General features: G+C 46.3%; 1 protein-coding gene across 2 annotated transcripts in view; it reads right to left on the minus strand.

Moving 5' to 3' along the window:
- Positions 1 to 19,268, minus strand: part of ITGA9 (integrin subunit alpha 9) — a 332,993-nt gene that overhangs the window by 303,277 nt on the left and 10,448 nt on the right. For both annotated transcript variants that reach the window (XM_006124025.4, XM_075921785.1), the window contains exons 2-4: positions 17,082 to 17,209; positions 16,154 to 16,260; positions 6,912 to 7,035 (exon numbers count right to left, since the gene is read on the minus strand). In XM_006124025.4, the coding sequence (XP_006124087.1) occupies positions 6,912 to 7,035; positions 16,154 to 16,260; positions 17,082 to 17,209 (359 nt within the window). The remainder of the gene's footprint in view (positions 1 to 6,911; positions 7,036 to 16,153; positions 16,261 to 17,081; positions 17,210 to 19,268) is intronic.

Raw genomic sequence — 19,268 nt, forward strand, 5'->3', positions numbered from 1 at the left:
AGGATATGGGAGACTTAGGCTCAAATCCTGATTCAGAGCAGGGATCTGCTCTTCAGTTTCCCACATGCAAGGCAAGTGTCTTAGTCTCTGGGCTATAAAGCATTCTGGGCAGAGTTTCTCTCAGTATCTCCCCTTGAAGTTGTACTATTTTCTATAAATAATGATATTTCCATTAGGCCACAATGCATGAGAATGATGCTATAGCTGGGAGGCTGGGTGAATTCCCTGTGTGGGGAGGGATAGCTAGGTTCCAGCCCCTGCTTTTGTGTCCATCTTCCTATTCAGATGAAGTAATCTGGGCAAGATCAGACCTTTCAGTTGCAAACACCTAGAGGTCTCTCTTATTCATCTGTAAAGCACTGTGCACCCTTATAGTGCTACAGATTTAATATTCACAGAGCTGGGCAAAGAAGCTTGCTCAATGCATGAAGCACGTGTAGATAAATTTACTAAGGGTGAGATATTCCAAAGGCACAAAGCAGAGTATTAGGTACCCAACGCCCATTTAAAATATACCTAAGTCCCATCCTCCCTCTCACTTCCCCATCAATACACTTAAAAGATACAAGAAACAAAAGAAAAGATAAGCCCTGACATGTTTGTTACATATCAGAAAGCACTCTCTGGGTATGTCTACACAGCAAAATTATTTCAAAATAACAGCCCTTATTTCGAAATAACTTTCTTAGCGTCTACACAGCCAAACCACTATTTTGAAATAAATTTCAAATAGCGGAGCGCTTATTTCAAATTTGGTAAACCTCATTCCACGAGGAATAACACCAAATTTGAAATAGCTATGTCGAAATAAGTGCTGTTGTGACACTTATTTCAAAATAGGGGGCCTCCAGCCTTCCCAGGGTGCCTCAACCAGGAACACTTCTCTCCCTCCCCCACTCCCCGGAGCCCTTACAGGGGTAGACTCTGGCCACAGTGCCAGTGCCAGTTCCAAGCCTGCCAGCGCAGAGACAGCAGTCACTGCCCCTGACCCAGTGGCCCCAAAACATGAGCCAGCAAGCCACTGGGAGCCAGGCCTCCACCGCTCTCAGGAACAGTCTGCCAGCTCCCAGGATCCTGCCAGGGCCCAGAGAAGGCAGGCGCCTTCCTGGTCCAGGGCAGAGATCACAGACCTTATTCAGCATCCATGATCTCCACCAGCGTCCATGATCTCCACACTAGATGGAGGAACGCGGCTGTCTATGGCAGGATAGTTGCCAGCCTGGCCACCAAAGGTGACATGCAAACCCAGGAGCAGGCGAGTCCCTCAACCCTGAGCTTCCCCTCCCCCATCTCCCTCCTCCCAGGTTCCCCCCTCCCCTCTCCCACCCTCTCTTCTCCCCTCTCCTGCCTCCTTTCCCCAGTCTCACCAGAGTTTCATTCCCTCCTCCCCTCCCCCCCAGTTTTGTTAAATAAAGAGAGTTTGTGTTCATGAAAATATGTGTATTTTATTTGACATCAGGAAAGGGGGTTAGGGAGGGGTAAGTGGAAGGACGTGAGGGAGGAATGAGACACAAGCCCCCAGTGGGGCAGACCAGGGAGGCTCTTAGTGCTCCTCACGGTGGAAGCACTCCCGCAGGGCCTCCTGGATACTGACAGCCCTCCAATGGACCTCCCGGATGGCAGTCTGCAGAAAGTGCTGCCAGGCTCACAGCAACGCGTCCAAGAGAAGCACCAGAGTGCCCGGGGCAGCTCTGGCTCCATGTTGCAGAGTGCTGTGGTGTCCCGAGTGAGAGCAACCAGAGCACGCAGAGACAAAATGCTTTGCTGTCCCTCACTGAGGTAGACAAGCAAGCAGGGAAACCTGAGAACTGGCTGTCGGGGAAGGGAGGTGTCCTTTTAAGCACAGACCTCAGATAGCCTCAGGCAGCAGCCCCACACAGTAAGTCCTGACCTGGTACCCTGCTGGAACTGGTTCCGGCCAGTCTTAAATGCGATTCAGAGTCCACTCAGTGTGGACGCGCTATTTTCAAATAGCAAAATGCTATTTCGAAATGCATTTTGTGTATAGATGCGTTATTTCAAAATAAGGTATTTCAAAATAACACTGTAGTGTAGACATACCCTCAGAAAAAGAAGTCCTCTTCTATCTTTTAAATTACAACTAAAAAAAGCAGCACTGGATGAGGAACTGACATTTCCCACATTCAATTAAACAAAGTATTGCTTAAATGCATTAGTTCCCCCATCAAAAAAAAATGCACACATGCACACAAAGAGCCTCTATTACATATGCTGTTGACAGTTTAAAGCAACACAGATAGCTGTTACGTGTTCAGTCATTTGCCCTGAAAGCCAAAGGCAACATATTTAATCCCCTCCTCTTCTTTCCTGTGTTGCAGCAGCTCATCACGCTGAAAGGATATGGCAGTTGTCTTTATGGCCAAAACCCCTGATATTGGGTTTATATTGGATCAGAGTATGGCTCTCGGGAAAATAACAGGCTGGAACCATTGTGTCCCCCTAAGGGAAAATTTCTCCATTCCTTCAAATAGATCGAGTTGGGGGGGAGGGTATTTTTGCTCCATCAGCAATTAGTTTCCCATCTCTCTCTCCCCCTTCTTCTGACCCTTACACCACAGAGCTAGGAAACCAGCTCATCTGTCTGTCCCTACCTCTGTTAAATTGTCTCTTGTAGCAACAGCAGCCCTTTATCTCCACCCATTAAGTGAGTCGAGGGACAGGATGGCTGGGTTCCTAATTTCCTTGTAGGCCACACTGGCAGCCATTAAAAGCAAGACCAATCAAGTGAGACTATAGCTTGGAAGACCTTCGCTCTATGCCCCCACAAAGCACTTCAGTCTGTACAAATCAGATTAGCTCCTAACCAGAAGGATTCCACTTAACTATCAGGACTTCTGCTGCTCTCATTAGCTCACAATAGTTTCCAGATTTCTGTCAGCTGTTAGGGAGACGGGAAAAGAATAAGACACATCGAGACCACTATCTTGTTTCCTGACTGCCCTCCAGTAAGGAAGTTTCCATTTCCTCTCTTGTTTTTAATTATCAAATCTGTATTATATGGTGAATCGTTATTAAATACATAGTGTACATTAAGTACATGTCTGCTTCATGGACAGTGGTTAGATGCCTCTCATTATAGCTTGTGTGGTAAATACTGCACTGTCTTTATAAGTACATCTCATACAGTTATCCCTAATTGGAACTGAAATCCCGGGGCTTGATCCTGCAAATGCATGTGCTGTAACTTGGAATTGTGCTTGCAACTATGAGTATTCCTGTTGGCTTCAGCACTGCACCTAACAAGTGCTGGTAGGAAAAGATTTCACTTATAGCAGGGCTACTCAACACGCGGCCCATGGGCCACATGCGGCCCGCAGTCTGTTTGTTTGTAGCCCGCGGTGCAGTCTGGGTTTATGCGGGGCTCAACACACAGTCCTTTGAACATGGCCTCCATTGGGAACATGCTTTATAATGGTGAGTCAATATAATGGTCTTCTGTTGATATGTGCTTTAGTAGTTAAATTCCTGGACTGCCATTGCTCATTAAAAGTGCTGTCATATGAGTGAAAATTGGGTAAATATTGCATGTTATTAATAACAGCAGAACTGACTTAAATGAGGCCTGCGTGTTGTGTAGTCTTGTGTTAATCTTTGTATTCATGCCCATCAGTGTGAAAGAAGCTTTTTGCATCTAATTTGCACGTACATGCAACCACACTTAAGCTGCTGCCCTCGGCATGTGCAGTGAGTATCATTGTGGCTCCTGAGGCTTCCAAAGTTGAGTAGCCTTCACTTATATTGTGCATGTTATTTCTACCAAAATATTTAATTTCTTTCCTTCAATTTGTCTATGGAGCACCTCACCCAGATTCTCACTAAAAGGAGGATTTGTTTCCTTTAGTTTCTGAAGGGCTAACGGGCGGGGGGAGGGAGGGGAATAGAACCATTGGCAGGGAGGGTTCCAGTTAATTCTTCTCAACCAAGTATCACAGTTAAATTACTTTATTGAAATCTAAAAGTCACAAAGGTATACAAGAAGCAAACTCCATCACCTCAGCAATACTGTGTGACTTGACAGTGAAATGAACAAACCAATCCCAACCCTCCCATTTTTGTTCTAGCATGCAATAAAATTAAGCCAATATCATGGTGTACCAAAACTGCCAATTTTCCACTGGCTGCTTCACAGACACGGGGCCCAAACACTTCTGTTTTCTAGCGACTCCTGGCAAATAGCCTGTCAGACTAGCAGCTTCGCAGTTTCACTCTGAAGCCATGACGCACATTAAAACACAACCAATTGTCTCTTCCAGGAGCTACCTCTTTCCAATTATTTGTGACTGACAGCTTTTTAAAAGAACACCACCATGGTGAAAAGTAGGGATGTAAGCAACTAATTGACTAGTTGACTACGCAATAAGCAAAAGCTTATCGGATAGTCCACACATTAGTTGACTAGTCACATCCTGTCCCCCATGCCCCTTTGCTGCCTCTATCACAAAGAGGCAGCAAGGCGGGAGGAAGAAGAGGGAGTGCTGGGGGCAGCCAGCTTAAAAGCCGGTTCCCCCCAGCTCCAGCTCTGTGGGACAGGGCAGGGGCACAGCAGCGCAGTAGTGCATCCTCTTTGAAATGTACAGGGCTCCTGTACACTTCAAAATGGAAGCACCCACATGGAGCCTGGGGTCAGCAGGGCATTTCAGTCTTTGAAATGCACAAGACCCACTGCTGGAGCTCTTGAACACTTCAAAGGCAGAATGCACGCTAGTCCTTATCGACTATTCAAATAGTCAATGGAAATCCTATCAACTATTTGATTACTTAATTAATTGATATTGAACATCCCTAATGAAGAGGACTTAAGGAAATTCAGGGCGCAATTCTGCATGGGGATGGTGGGAAAGGAGGCAGGGATAACAGAAGTTAATATTACAGAATTTGCATTACCTTGCTTAAGTGTTGGCCTGATCCTGCCAACAGGAAGACAAGCAAATAAAACAGGGCAGTATTCTGGATAGGAAGATTTTATAGCTCACATTTTGTTATAGATCAAGTGAAGCAGAGGGTTCAACTGTGGACTCAAAACCATTCAAGTTTCAAATGAATATTTTGGGGACTTTCTATTGATGCTCAAATTACAAGCGGTTACCTACACCAGATGGGCACAGATTTTTTTTAGAGACCGATTGCAAGGGTTTGCATGGCAGCCTGCGATAGCTGGGCACACGATGAGTTAAACAATTCTCCTGGCATTCACTGCAATTCTAGTTTGTCTAAGTTTGCCAGTTTTGTTTTGAGCTTTGTCTTCACTGTAATTGATCTGAGCACTCTCTAGACTTGGAGCAAAACCCAAGGCAGCGGCAGACACTTCAGGCACTGCAATCCATTATCAACTGAGGAACTGACAAAGACTTCTACTATGTTAATTCTTCCCCACTTACTCATGTCAGCAGCCAGCCTGTCACCGGGCTTCTCCTGACATTGGAAATCTAAGTCAGTAGAAATCTAAGTCTTGCACACAAACTGTACTCCAAGTTGGCCTTCAAACTCATGCACTCAAAGAGGGAGGGAAGATTAATAGATCTGTGATTCTCAAACTTATTTGATCAGGCCCCTTCATGTCTGTAGTCTTCTCTCTCTCTCTCTCTCTCTCTCATATGCACGCGCACACACATTCAGCCATCCCATTCTGAAGGCAAAGCAGAGACAACAGCTGCTGGCCAGGCACACAGCTCTGAAGACAGTGCCACATGGGAAGTAAGGGAGACAATGTGAAAAGTGACACTTGGTCACTTTTCACAGCAGACTTAGTGTACCAATTGGCAACCTTACTTCTGTGCTGCTGCTGCCATCCTGGGGCTGCTTCTTGGTGAAGGATTGGGGTTGGTGGGGGATAAGAACCTAAGTGCAGGCTGCTTCCCAATTAGGGATGGGCGTAGGGGAGCAGGAAAGCCTGAGCAGTGGGGTCCTTCTGCCTGAGCCCCAGCCATGCAGTGCTAACAGTCCGAACTCTTAATAAAATAAAATGTACGCTGCTTGCACCTCCTTTGGCACAACCCCACCCCACAGTTTGAGAAACGCTGACATAGATGCATAACACCAACCTACGAAACTGAAGAATGTGTGTTTTTTGAATGTTTCTCAAACGTCTAATTGAAAAAGCTTGGAGATAACCAATCCAAAATGCACTGGTATGTCACTAGGGAAGATGGGGTAATTTCTTTTGGCTCAGAAAAGGCTGTCTTTTAACATCTTTAAAGAATGAAATAGGATCTAAATTCACACACAACTTGCAAAGGAAAATCATTCTATAAATGGGAAAATCAAAGCACCCCGAATGAGTAAAGTTCTCTATTGTTCCAAACAAATTCTCTCACTCTCAGTGCCATGCCAGCTCTATTTTGAACTACTGCAATATTTTGAGAGACATTGAAAAAAACATCAGGGGCCCACTGGACACCATTTGAAAAGTATCAGCAACTGAAAGAGGCAAGTTTATTCTAATTTGTTTTACCACTATCCTAAAATTTAGGCTTGGAGCAACAATTCTCCCCTTGTTTCGTGTCCTGTGACTGACAGTGCGGGACTAGAAAGATTTCTTAAACATGAGAGCAGTAATTTCCTGTTAATCAATACTGCTGAACATGCGGATAAGTATGAGTGGCTGTAGTCATGTCATGTGGCTTGTGACATACAGATACGGGAGTTGATGATTTTCTCAAGATACCATCCAAACAGTAGATCACTCTATGAGTTAAGCACAGCCACACACTGCTACTCATGGAAACCAATTATCTTCTTCACCCCGTTTTTAAAATCAAGATCATCCTTCTGCCAAGTTATGCCAGTGTCAGCAGTACTTTTTCTAATGTATGAATGAGGGCTTCTCATAGATACTTTTGGAGACAACAGGAAAGCCTACACTGTCATAACAACAGAGAAATAACACTCACCTTCATAGCAGGGAAATAATTTTCGACCGCTGGACTGGAGGTTTGGAGGGATGATGCTGCAGAAACCATGGGGGAGGATGTATTCTGTCTCATAGTAGATGTTTTTCCAGCGATGTGCACAGGCCTACATGGATCATACCACATGTGTTACTGAAAGGTGAGGCAACAAGACCCCTAGTAGTATCAAAAGCACCACCCCATCTTTCTCCCTTCTCTGCCTATCACTTCCACCTTAACTTAGTTCTCTGGAATGCACCTTTGCTACAAAAAAGATCCTCCAATTGCCATCTTCCTCCACTGCTAGGGCTTAACACTGCCTATGTGGGCACGACAAATTCCAAGTTCCACATGAGTGTTCCTTGAAGCAAGGGGAATCCTGACAGCAGGCCTCAAACCCCTTAATATCCTGGTGCCAGGCATTGTGTCAAGTGATCTACTTGACCCAGAGCCTCGCAGTGATGGGTGGAGACACCAGAACCTTTTCTAAGCCAAGGTAGGTTGAGTGGAATCTAGCAGAGGAAAAGAAAGCTTGGGGGCGGGGGAGGAATAAGATGGGAGTAAGGGGGAAAGGGTGGAGGCTACGCTAAGACTGGAAGGATCACTAAGAAGGATGACAGGCACAAAATTGACATTTCGTTTTCCTCCTCCACTTTCTCACCCTCCTCCCCTTTGTGGTGAAAAACACAGTCACACCCATCCACGAGAGCCAAGACACTCAATCCAGAACACTGCACCCTTCTCAATCTCAGCATAAGAATATGCAAACACCCAGTTTGTACATCTCCTTCACTCCCCGAACCACCACTGCCCCACCATCAGCAAACCACCACAGTCCTTACCCCCTCCCCCAGCCCCCAGGAGCTTCATTTGAATCAAAGGATGTGAAATGGGCAACAGCAAGAGCTTTGAATTTAAAACTTCAACATAGGCTCTCTCTCCTATGTAAATCAGCATAGCTCCACTGCAGGCAGTGCAAACACATCCCTTTGCACGGACAGTAGACATGGCCTGCTCATTCACATGGAGACTCTTTTGTGTCCCCTCGCTGACCTGCCAGCCCCACCTCACAGCCACTGCCCTTCCAGTCAAGGACAAGACAACACTTCCTCTGAGAGGTGTGATGGGGTGTATCAACTCCACACTGAAGCTGACGGAGTTACCTTGGCCCAGCTGGGTGAGAAGGCCCCACCCCCACATCCCTACTGGGCATGCTCCAAGTGGAGACTGCCTATAAAAGCCTCTGGAGCAGCTCAGTCTGGGCTGACTGCTGAAGGGGAAGGAGGTGCTGAAGGAGTGCCACAGGAGGAAGTGTAGCTGGACCAAGCCGCAGCAGCCGGGCCAAGAGGTGCCACCCGAGGAGCCACAGAACCAGAGTGAACATACAGGGAAGACATCTGTCAGGTTACTGGTAGGAAGTAGCCCAGGTCGGGGAATTGATCTCCGAGTGTTCAGTGTGTTGTGGCAGGATTCCTTGTTGAGCAAACAATGGGCTGTGCCACTACCAACAGGGCCCTGGGCTAAGACCTGGTGGAGCGGGAGAGTCTCCCTACCCCCTCTGTACATACTCCCACATGGAGGAGTTTTCCCTGCACATCTGGACTTAGGCCACAGGGCTGTAATACCTTGAGTCAAAGGAACTTGCATATGGACTTAGGCCATGGGGCCATGATACCCCGACAAGGGAGTCTTGTGTATGGACTAAGACCGAAAGTGGATCTTTCAAAAGTGAAAGCAGTCTGGATGCATTTTTTTTCTGGAAAAAAACCTCTTTTTTGGGGGGAAAAAACGGTCTCTCTTTAAAAAATGAGGTTTACGTGGTTTTTTTGAAAGGGGGTTTTTCCTGAAAAAAAAAACACATACAGACTACTTTCACTAATGAAAGATCTGCTTTTGAAAGTTAGATTGGAAGAAGATATGCAAATTCCCACTGAATTTGCATATCCTCTTTCGCAAATAGAACGTAGTTTAGACTTACCCATACTGTGGCTGAGGCCGCTAGGCCATAATACTCTGAATTGTGGATTGTGAGGGTTGTGAGTACAGACCAGGGCTGGCCTTGCCATGAGGCGAACTGAGGCGGCCGCCTCAGGTGCCAGACTGTGGGGGCCGCCAGTGTAGAAAACTCTGTCTGCTACTGGTGCATATATATTCTCTCTGCTCTACATGCACAAAGATGGTGTAGTGCCATGAGAGGGAGTAGAACAGGAAGAAGGCAGAATTGAGACCTTTCAAAGTTTTGGCCCAAGCAAGGGAACATGGGGGTGTCATTTGAGCTCCCCGCCTCAGGTGCCAAAATGTTGTGGGCTGGCCTTGGTACAGACTCACACTGATGAGTTGTCCTGTACATAGACTTGGTGATGGTCAAGTCACCTAATCAAAGGAGATTAGGCTCAAGGAGCCTCCAGGGGTTGGTTGCCCCTTGACAAGAGACCTAGACTATGCTCTCCAACCAAGTACAGGCAGTCCCCGGGTTACGTACAAGATAGGGACTGTAGGTTTGTTCTTAAGTTGAATCTGTATGTAAGTCGGAACTGGCGTCCAGATTCAGCCGCTGCTGAAACTGATCAGTTTCAACAGCGGCTGAATCTGGATGCCAGTTCTGACTTACATACAGATTCAACTTAAGAACCCCAGGCATCCCCAAGTCAGCTGCTGCTGAAACTGATCAGTGGCTGATTCCAGCAAGCCCGGGGCAGGGGCTTCCTGTAGTCAGCCGCTGGTCAGTTTCAGCAGTGGCTGACATGGGGACGCCTGGGGCAGAGCAGCTGGGGTGCTGCTGGGTTGGTCCAGTAGTGCCGCCGCTCCTCGGTGCTACTGGACCAACCCAGCAGCACCCAAGCTGCTCTGCCCCAGGTGTCCTGATTCAGCTGCTGCTGAAACTGACCAGCAGTGGCTGAATCAGGATGCCTAGGGCAGAGCAGCTGGGGTGCTGCCGGGTTGGTCCAGTAGCGCCCAGAGCGGCGCTACGGGACCAACCGGCAGCGCCCCAGCTGCTGTACCACAGGCGTCCGGAGCAAAGCCGCGGAGCACGGGGGCAGCGGGACAGCCCAGACGCGCCGTGGCTGTCCTGCTGCCCTCTGGCTCCGCGGCTTTGCTCTGCTTTGCTCCCCATCTCCCTGGTCTGCAGACCAGGGGGACGGGGAGCAAAGCGGCGGAACACACCGGCAGCTTTGGGCTGGGCTGGGCTGGGCGTCTGGGCTGTCAGCTGCCCACGTGTTCCGCGGCTTTGTTTCCTCTCCCTGGTCTGCTGGAGACCAGGGAGACGGGCCCCGTCCGTAACTGCGGATCCGACATAAGTCGGATCCGCGTAACTCGGGGACTGCCTGTACTGGAATGATGCAAGACACTATCCTCATCCCAATTTTACCACATCTGTGCTGAGTACGTTGCCTAGGGATGCAGTCTAAAACAAGTAAAGTTGCATCATCCTGTCCCAACTACTTGGGAATGTATAGAGTGGGGGTAGCCAACCTGTGGCTCGCGAGCCACATGCAGCTCTTCACTGCAGACAGTGCGGCTTGTGAAGCGTCCCCCTGGCTCGCAAAGCTGCCCCCACACTCCTGGTTCCCTGTACTCACTGGGTGCTCCCTATGTTGAGCCAACCGGTGTGGCAAAGCAAAATGGTGCTGGAAAGATGGCCACTGGGAGCCTGATGTGGCCAAAAAGCCAAATTGGAGTTTATTTAAAGGGGCAACATCTTTTTTTTTCTTTTGTTTTTCTCAACTTTTTCCCCTTGGCTCTTTGCACTATGTCCACCACTATTTTGGCTCTTTGCCTGTAATAGGTTGGCCACCCCTGGTATAGAACAAACCTCACTGCAGACTACAGTATAGACAAGTTGTTAACCCTAGAAAAGCTTTAAAAGTCACCACTACTTTCTTTCCATTTCAGTGGAGTGGACCACCACCAATAGTCAGCTTCCCCAAATCATCAGCTTTAAGTGAGGGCTTTAATAAGTATTGCTATTCTAATCAGCAGTACTCAATCAAATGAAGCTATTCACTGGATAAGCTCGCTAACACACAGGCCTAACGAAGGGCTAGAGAGCTTTGGAAAGCTCTGTACTATACTTTAGATCACAAAGAGCCATGCATTATATGAAGGCTATTTATAATGGCACGCTGACAGCTAGATGTATGTTAGGAGGTTCATAAGGAAGGTTTTATTGAACCTTATTACTTGCTCCTTTAAGCAAACGTGGTTAGGATTTTAATCTTTGTTCAGAATGTTTTAAAATGCGTGAAATATTTATTTTCAGACTGATCAGGAAATCGTTTGTCTCCTGAAGCATTTGCACTGGCAGGGCAAACACACACAACCCATATACAATTGTATAGTGTGCCATACAGACACAGCATTAGGCTGGCATTCAAGTTCAGCTATGAAACCAGAGAACAGAATGTCATGGACAAGAATGGATTTGAAAAACAAAAAAGTTATTCCGGATATAAACGGAGGAGAAAAAAACTCTGAGCCTATTTTAAGCTACAAATAAATAAAGGGTTGTGATATTATGAAGTCCCTTTTTTTAACCTCCCAAAAGCTGCCAGTGACATGCATACATTAACCCCACTAATCTCTGCTAAAGCAGCACAAATGATTGAAAACTGGGAACAGCAACCTCAGCAGCAGGCCTTGCTCAGGAATGAGACCAGTGAAGTGCTGAGAGCAGGAAAGAGGGAAGGATAAAGAAAGTGAGCTGCAGTTTAGCGTGAGTATTTAAAACAGACGCTGGGCTGAAAGCTTTGCAAAGCGATGAGCATTTTACATGAAACAATGAAAGCAAAGGAAAGCAAACCTCATTCTGTTTACTGGTGTCCATGAGCTGCTTCAGCCTTTTCCAGTGCTCCCACCCTACGTTTCCATTGGAGATTATTAACCTTTCTATAAAATCACTGGTCCTGTGTACTCAGCCATGGCAGAATTGGCCCTCCGCAATTCTGCTTCAGAACCTCAGTGTTCCGCTCTTTAAACTTGAGTTTACAGGTATGAAGCAAACTCTTAAAACATGAGTGGAGCGTAGGAAGGTAACACTGCATTGCTTGAGTCTGCAGAGGGATTGAAACAACAGCTCCAAGATGGGTGGTCAACCCATTCATCTCAGGCTTCTCAATTTTGTGGCAGCAGAAGTTGGCATTTTTCCAAGATGCTGTGGAATTGGCATTTTTATGAAGGAATCTGCCATTTTTTCATATGCTGTTTTCCTGCCATGCCAAGACCTGTCCATAGCTGCTGCTTATACTCCTGCTTGCCCCTCCAATTACAATGCATATTCCCCACTTAGTTCAGCTTAGCTGAGGTCTGGGAAACCAGAAAGCTGAGCCACTGAAGCAAGCTGCATGCTCGCCACTTTCCTGGCCTATGGATGGGAAAGGAATTCCAAGCCTGACAGCCTAAACATCTCAGGAGCTGAGTCCTAAGAGTTGAGATGGGTCAGTTGAGATTACAGGGCAAAATCCACCCTGGAAAATCACCATGACAAATTTCACATCAATGAGTGTTTTTAGCTATGAGCCAGAGGTTATGAAAGGACGAGGGAACAGCAATAGAAGAAACTAACATTGTGGAATTCAAGAGTTGTGGTCACACAATTTGGTCTCATTGCACTGTGGAATTTATGGGGCCCTGCATAATACAGAGGAAAAGCAGTGCAGCCATGAACCACTACAGTAAGGCAAAGGAAGCCGAGGATATGAATGCAACCTTGCCCTGGTTTGTTTATTAAACACCAGCTATGGACTCGGTGTAGAAAATACAGCAGGAAAGACAAACCTTGCCCTAAGTAGTTTACGAAGATGCTGAAAGCAGTCCTGCATGGGCACGCTGTCAATAGGGCAAGTCTGGAGCTTGCCAGAGGACCAGAGCCCAACAAGGGACTTTATGAGTGCACAAATAACTGACTGAAATCCCTCTTGCCATTTACCACGTGGACTTTAGCTTCAGTCCAACTATTTTAATTTCCACACCTCCAAGTCACCACATTCAAAGTGGCCAGTCGGTTGGCTACTTAAAATAAAAAATGGCAACACTTTGGGGAACAACGAGATACATGAGAAAGGGGGCAGGTATTCGGAAAGAATGAGATTAAGGGACATGGCTTATCTCCAAGTTTTAATGCACTGTCCCTGGTTTCTTTCCCAAGGAGAGAAAAAATGCATTTTACAGTTTTTGTCGGGAGAGACCTGGCAACCCAAATTGTATTGTTTGTAATTCTCAGATTACTGTTAACGTTGACTCATGATTAAATTGAAGATCTGGAGGATACATGCTGGGTCAGTTTGTACTTAAGTCTAGCTACACTTGTGATTTTTTCTTTTTGGGTGACTGTACTGGGCTGGAGTGGCCACCCACTGACCCCGAAGAGGAAATGCCCCTCCCTAATCCAGGTTGAGCTCACATGGAGGACTCACCTGAGAGGAAGTCAGAGGGCGGGCCCAAGGATATAAAAGGATTTCCTGTATGGCTAGTCTGGGGCCTGCCAGAGAATGAGACAGAGGCACACTCTCCCCAGCCAGCAAGGGAGCCAGAGGCCATCGCCTACCTGACAGCGAAGGAGCAAGAAGCCTCCCCACCCTGGCCAGTGGAGGAATCAGAGCCAGCGGAGTTGGACAACTGGCTCGGGCCTCCCGGCCCTCTCCAGGAGTACTAGCACGCGGGCCTGCTGTTCTGACCTTTGCCGTCCGGAAGACCTCCCAAGGAACCACATACAGAGGACTGAGGGGAGGACTAGAGCTGGCCCAGGGGTAGCCAACCTTGGTCTGGCTGGGGGTCAGTGGATTGCGGAGTGGACCCCCACTGACCCCAGTACTACATGTCAGTGAGTTTTGGCCTGGATCCCTGCTGACCTGGCAGCTGATTACCGGCTGCTATTAGGGCCCTGGGCCGGGGCGTGGTGGAGAAGGGAGGGCCCGCGGCCTCCTTCCTCCCCCCGCCACCCTTTGATTAGGTGACAGTCTCCCATACGGTGGTGTGCAGCCACAGGCAAAGTGCCTGAACCTTTCCTGGGCCAGGAGACAGACTACGTACTTGGGCGTACTGACTGTGGCTGGGTTGGTTTGTTCTGGGAGAAGCCCTCTCCATGCTCTAGGGCTGGGCTACTGACTACTTGCTTAGACTGCTTGACTGTTGCTGCCCCTGCCCGGGATTAGAGCCAGGTTTAGGGACTGCAGGTTTAGGGCTTGGACTAGCCACCCCCTGACCTCAAGGGGAGCCTGATCATTCCCCGAGGAGCACCCCAATGGCTTACAGTGACCATACATCTCATTTGGTCAGGCTAGCCCTATTCCAGCCCTCCAGACTTTTTTGGCTTAAGCAGGCATTTGTCAAATTCCTATTTTTGTCCAAAATGTGGGATGTAAAGGAACTTGCAGGTGAGCAGCAGTGCCAGCCCCACATGGGGAGAAGGGCATCAGGGCTCCAACAAGGTGCAGGCAGGACTTGGGCGAACAGCAATGCCAGTCCAAGCCTTTGGGAATCATAATCACCCTATCCAGTCTGTACATAGCTCCTTGCCTGCCCCAAATGCAGGGATGGGGTGCCAAAGCAGCTTGGGTCAGCCCTTGGTGGTGTCTTGTTTTCCTTTTAGGAAATACCATCACCCTATCTTTGTTATAAAAGGCTTTTCTATTTAGTCTTCATGCCCTAAAGAGAGTTAAAAAATCTTTGGTTTACCAGGACAGTGGATCTATATGGACCTCATACTGCAAACACTGAAGTTGACGCCAAAGTTCCCATTAACTTCAATGTGTGGTACAAAATCATGCCTATGGAGATTTAGGCCCCAATTTAGCAAGATACTGAGGTACTTCCTGCCAAGGGCTGTATCATCCTCCACTCCTATTTGCTAGCACAGGTGTTGACCATGCTCAGAACCACACAGTGGCATAATAAAGAATATTGGTATAAACTTTCCTGTCTTAAAAATTGGTATGATTATATGTATTTTTTCAAGACTCTTTACCTATCTGTCATTACTTGGCTCTTAGGAGATGGTCTCACCTATCATTTGTGTGAAGAATTAATCTCTCCAGAGGAAAGTCAATAAAATGAACACAGGCCATCTCTAGTTTTTTTGGCAAGAGCTATACCTTCCAAAGAGTGCAAATATTTCCCCAGCACACCTATACCTACTTGCTATGCCCATGATTACAACAGAGAAATCTGTAACCATTTATTCTATCATTTTTCAGTTTTCTGTTCTCAAGTTGAAAATAAATTTAATTGTGATTTGCTTAAAGAAACTGTCTGAATAGTACAAAAACAATCTCTAAATATTTTTGACAATTTGTTCCATACACACAGAATTCCAAATCTGATTGGAAAAATAGGTGATGTGATAGGATTCTGTTTTCTGACTGAATTAGTTTAGAATCAGATTTCTATTGGAAATATTCAAGTACAATCTTGAAATTCATTTTTCACAAATATTCTGCAATATTCTCAAATCTTGCTGTTTTGGTGAACATTTCTGCAAGTAAGCTATTAAGCTAGACTAATCACCAAGAGGAAACCCACGGGAGGAGCATTCATAGTAATCAAAGGCATTTTTAAAGGTCAACAACTATTTACAGAATTTTATTGCAATAACTGCCCAGCTTTCTCTGTTATTTATTTGAAGACTCATGGGGTTTGAAACACACTGTCCAGTGAAGATAAATTCCACATCCTTAGGATCAAATTTTACCCTTTAACAAACACACACAGCAACTCCCATGGGCCTCAATATTTGCCTGCTAACTGTACCCTGAAAATGAACAAACAAGTGATTTTGTTACCTCATTAATGGAAGATTCACACACACATTCAAGAGCAGAATTTAGGTGCAAATCTACATCTGACTTTTTTTTTTAACAAGTTCTGACAGAACATACACACTATGAATTGGCATACACCCCACTCTCCCACACATACACAATCTGTAAAACAAATGGACTAGCAGACATGTTCAGAGAAAAACAAAAGTGTCATTCATTCTGTTCAAAAGGCCTAAATACTCAGAAATTTAAGAGGAAGCCCTTTAGGTGACAAGTCAGGTGCACCTGCTTTGAAGTCTTCTTTCTCTAAACACGTTTCTGCCTGTGGCTTGTTTTTCTACCTGATTCAAGGAAGGGACTATAGAGTTCACTGCTCCTAGCCCTGAACTCTATCAGTCAGTCATTAAGATGTTAATCCCAACACGTTCAACATTAGCATCAGCACAGCAACGATCACTCTATTGAGATCAAGGGAAAGGGTGGACTTACCAGCACGCTTCCATCAGCTTTGGCCTGCCTAGCCAGGCTTACGCCCATCCATTCATCATCTCTATCCTCCTTACAGGTTTTTCCACAGAGCATGCCACGAGCATTGCCTTAAAAAAAGGGAGGGACGGGGAGGAGGAGGATGCATTTAGTTTAAATATCTATAACGTGACCTTGTAATAGATACTCTTGCTCATCAAGCAACTCTTTCCTATCTCTATTATCTCTATCTATATATCTATGAAGTCTTTTTCACCAGGATCAGGGCCTTAGCCTGGGAGCCCTAGACAGGATTATGTCCTGGCTTATGTTTGACCAGCATCTTGCACAACAGGAACTTAGTCCCTGATCAGATGCAATAACAGGCTACTCTCATTGATGTGTTTGATCTTACTTGCTTCTTATCCAAAGAAAACAATCAGGGTTATTATTCCATAGAGTACTCACACAGATTACTCTGTCTGTAACATAGTATATAAAGCACTCTTCAAATGCAAGGAGGGGAAATCAATGCAGAAATGAGCAGTAATTCTGACCATCTCTCTCCAGAAACTAAAGAAAACAAAGCAGGTAAGGAAAAGACAATGGCCTGGTTTAGATTAATTTGGCAAAGGCTTGGCCAAAAAGATTAGCCTTACACTGTGGTCCACCAGAGAAAGCACAGGTTGCAATCAGAAACCTCCATCAGGAATATACTGCTTCCAGGCCTCAGGTGGGACATAATCCTGAACCAATAAGAGTAAACAGAAGCTTTGCCACTGGACTTCAGTCAGATAAAGCTCCTAGTGCTAGTCCTGTGTGTCCCTAGAGTCCTGAGCTAAAGCTGACTGACGCTGATGGTCGTCTTTCCAATGATCTCAAGAGACATTGGATCAGGCCCTAAGATATTTGTGAGGATTTTCAGTAAGTAAAAAAGTGTTAGCGTACCCACCTCGACCCATATCCAGCTCTGTGCACCTCCTCTCAGGATTGGTGTGGACTCGACATTTAAAGATAGCTCCTGGGGACTTAACAGAGGTGCTGTATTTAGAATCTGCCTTTGGGGCACCAACCAGGACCCTAGAAACCAAAAGCAGAGTAGTAAATAGTTAATTTCAAAAAAGAAAAAGAGAACACTCACATTTCCAGTTCACCTTTGCCAAGAGGACTTCTTCTGATGGCTTGGTAAAATGACACCAATGCTGCACAAAATGACATGTTCCTTCTAGGAATCCAGGAATTCTTTAAACAAGCTAAGTTTCCATTGAAGCATAACACATTTAAAGCAATTCTTACCACCAAATAAGCAATTTAGGAAAATTTTAGCAACTGCATCCAATCTTTTTGGGTTCTAGCCACAATCAATCAATTCCAAATCCATGACAGCCAAAACTGGATGGCCATAAAGGGAAGAAATCTACCTTCTGTGCATCAAAACAAAGATCAATAAGGCTGATCAGAACCTGAAGGCATCCTCGCTCCAGAAGCTCAGGGCACATTATCACACAAGTGTTCCTTCCGAAATCCAGAATTACTATATGATGTGCTGCTACCAACAGTTTAGAGACCAAGCTGAAAAGACTAAGACTAGATCTATGTCATTGATTCTGTGTATGAGAAACATACATTTTGGAAGAGTACTAAATCAACCATAGTTATGATAGTAGGCATGAAATCCTTCCTAAAAGGTAGGTGATCACACCATATTAATGTAATGATCCAAATGAGTCACGAGGACCACAGTTGACATGAAAAATGGGCCACATGTGATGAATGGAAAGAGTGCAAGGAGGGGATATTTTGGCAGGACTACGAGAGTGTTTGTAACATACGCTCACTCCATCATTTCTTCCTCCAAAGAACTACCCTTCCCGCTTCTTCTTTCCATCTTGTCAATTGAACCCCTATATCAGGGAGGAGGTCTGATGTACATTACATTCCTATATCACTATAACTATAGTGCTCAGGCAGGTGAAAACTCCCCACCCTTGAGCAACATAGTTATACCAACCTAATCCCCAAGTAGTCAGCACTATCTTGGCGGGAGAGCTTCCCCTGTCAACGTAGTTCTGCCTTTCAGGGAGGTGGATTAACAAGAGAGTTCTCTCCCTTTGGCTTAGAGGGTCGTCATTAAAGTGCTGCTGCTTTGCCAATGCCATGTTTTAAGTGCAGACATGTCCTAAATTGGGCAGAATGTGAGAGACCACCTCTCTTGTGGGAGAGGCGGAAACCACCAATGCACTAACACCTGCCCTCACAAGGTATGACACATGCACCTAGTCAATTTGCTATCACTTTGGATCAGCTGGTCCTTGAGAAGACCAGTTCGCAGAGGAACACAAAATCCAGGCAGAAAATCACTGGCGTTTTATGCATCGGTGTCCCTGGTCAGGTGCTCTGTGGGGACTGAACCCAAGACCACTGGCTCTAAAAGCATTTGTTTCTATTGCTTGAGCAATCCAGCCATTTGTTAAGTGTAGGTCACATCATGTACAAATGGACAGATCCCACGATAGAATCTTAGAAAACAGGGCTATTCCAGGTTTTCAGTGACTTTCATTCATCCTCTTTACCAGTCTCTCTGTCCCATCCCCACCTACTCCCCACCAGATTCAGTGTAAGAACATGGAGCAAAAACTATCACAATCTTAATTCTACCTAGGTGGTAAGGTTAAGCACAGGGTGTTAGGTTATCTGAGGGTGCTATGCTATACTAAGTAGGGATGTAACCAGTAACCAGTTAACTGGAGGCCCTGATACAGTGGTGCAGCCCAGCTGGGCCCGCCACAATGTGCTGCAGTTTGGGGGCACTCCAGCCTGGCCAGGATGGAGCAGCTGCCCACACCCATGACACAGTGGGCCTGGCCTGGCCAGAGCAACCTCCTGCCTGCGGCGCTATGTCAGGCCCGGCCTGGCTCGAGCAGCCCCTGCCTATGGCAGTCTCAGCCCACAGCTGCACTATGGCCAGGAAGGTACCACACCATGGGTGGGAGGTGGGGCATCCCTCCCCCTACCCCGCCTGTGGGGTCCCGATTAAGTGGTTAAATGTAACATTTAATTGGTTAAATGGGATTTTATAGCTCTCCTAAGAAGTGACTTGGGCAATACGTTCTCCTCATAGCCAACAGAGTACATGTAA

This window comes from Pelodiscus sinensis, chromosome 2 (genome assembly GCF_049634645.1).
Source record: "Pelodiscus sinensis isolate JC-2024 chromosome 2, ASM4963464v1, whole genome shotgun sequence".
Taxonomy (NCBI): Eukaryota; Metazoa; Chordata; order Testudines; family Trionychidae; genus Pelodiscus; species Pelodiscus sinensis.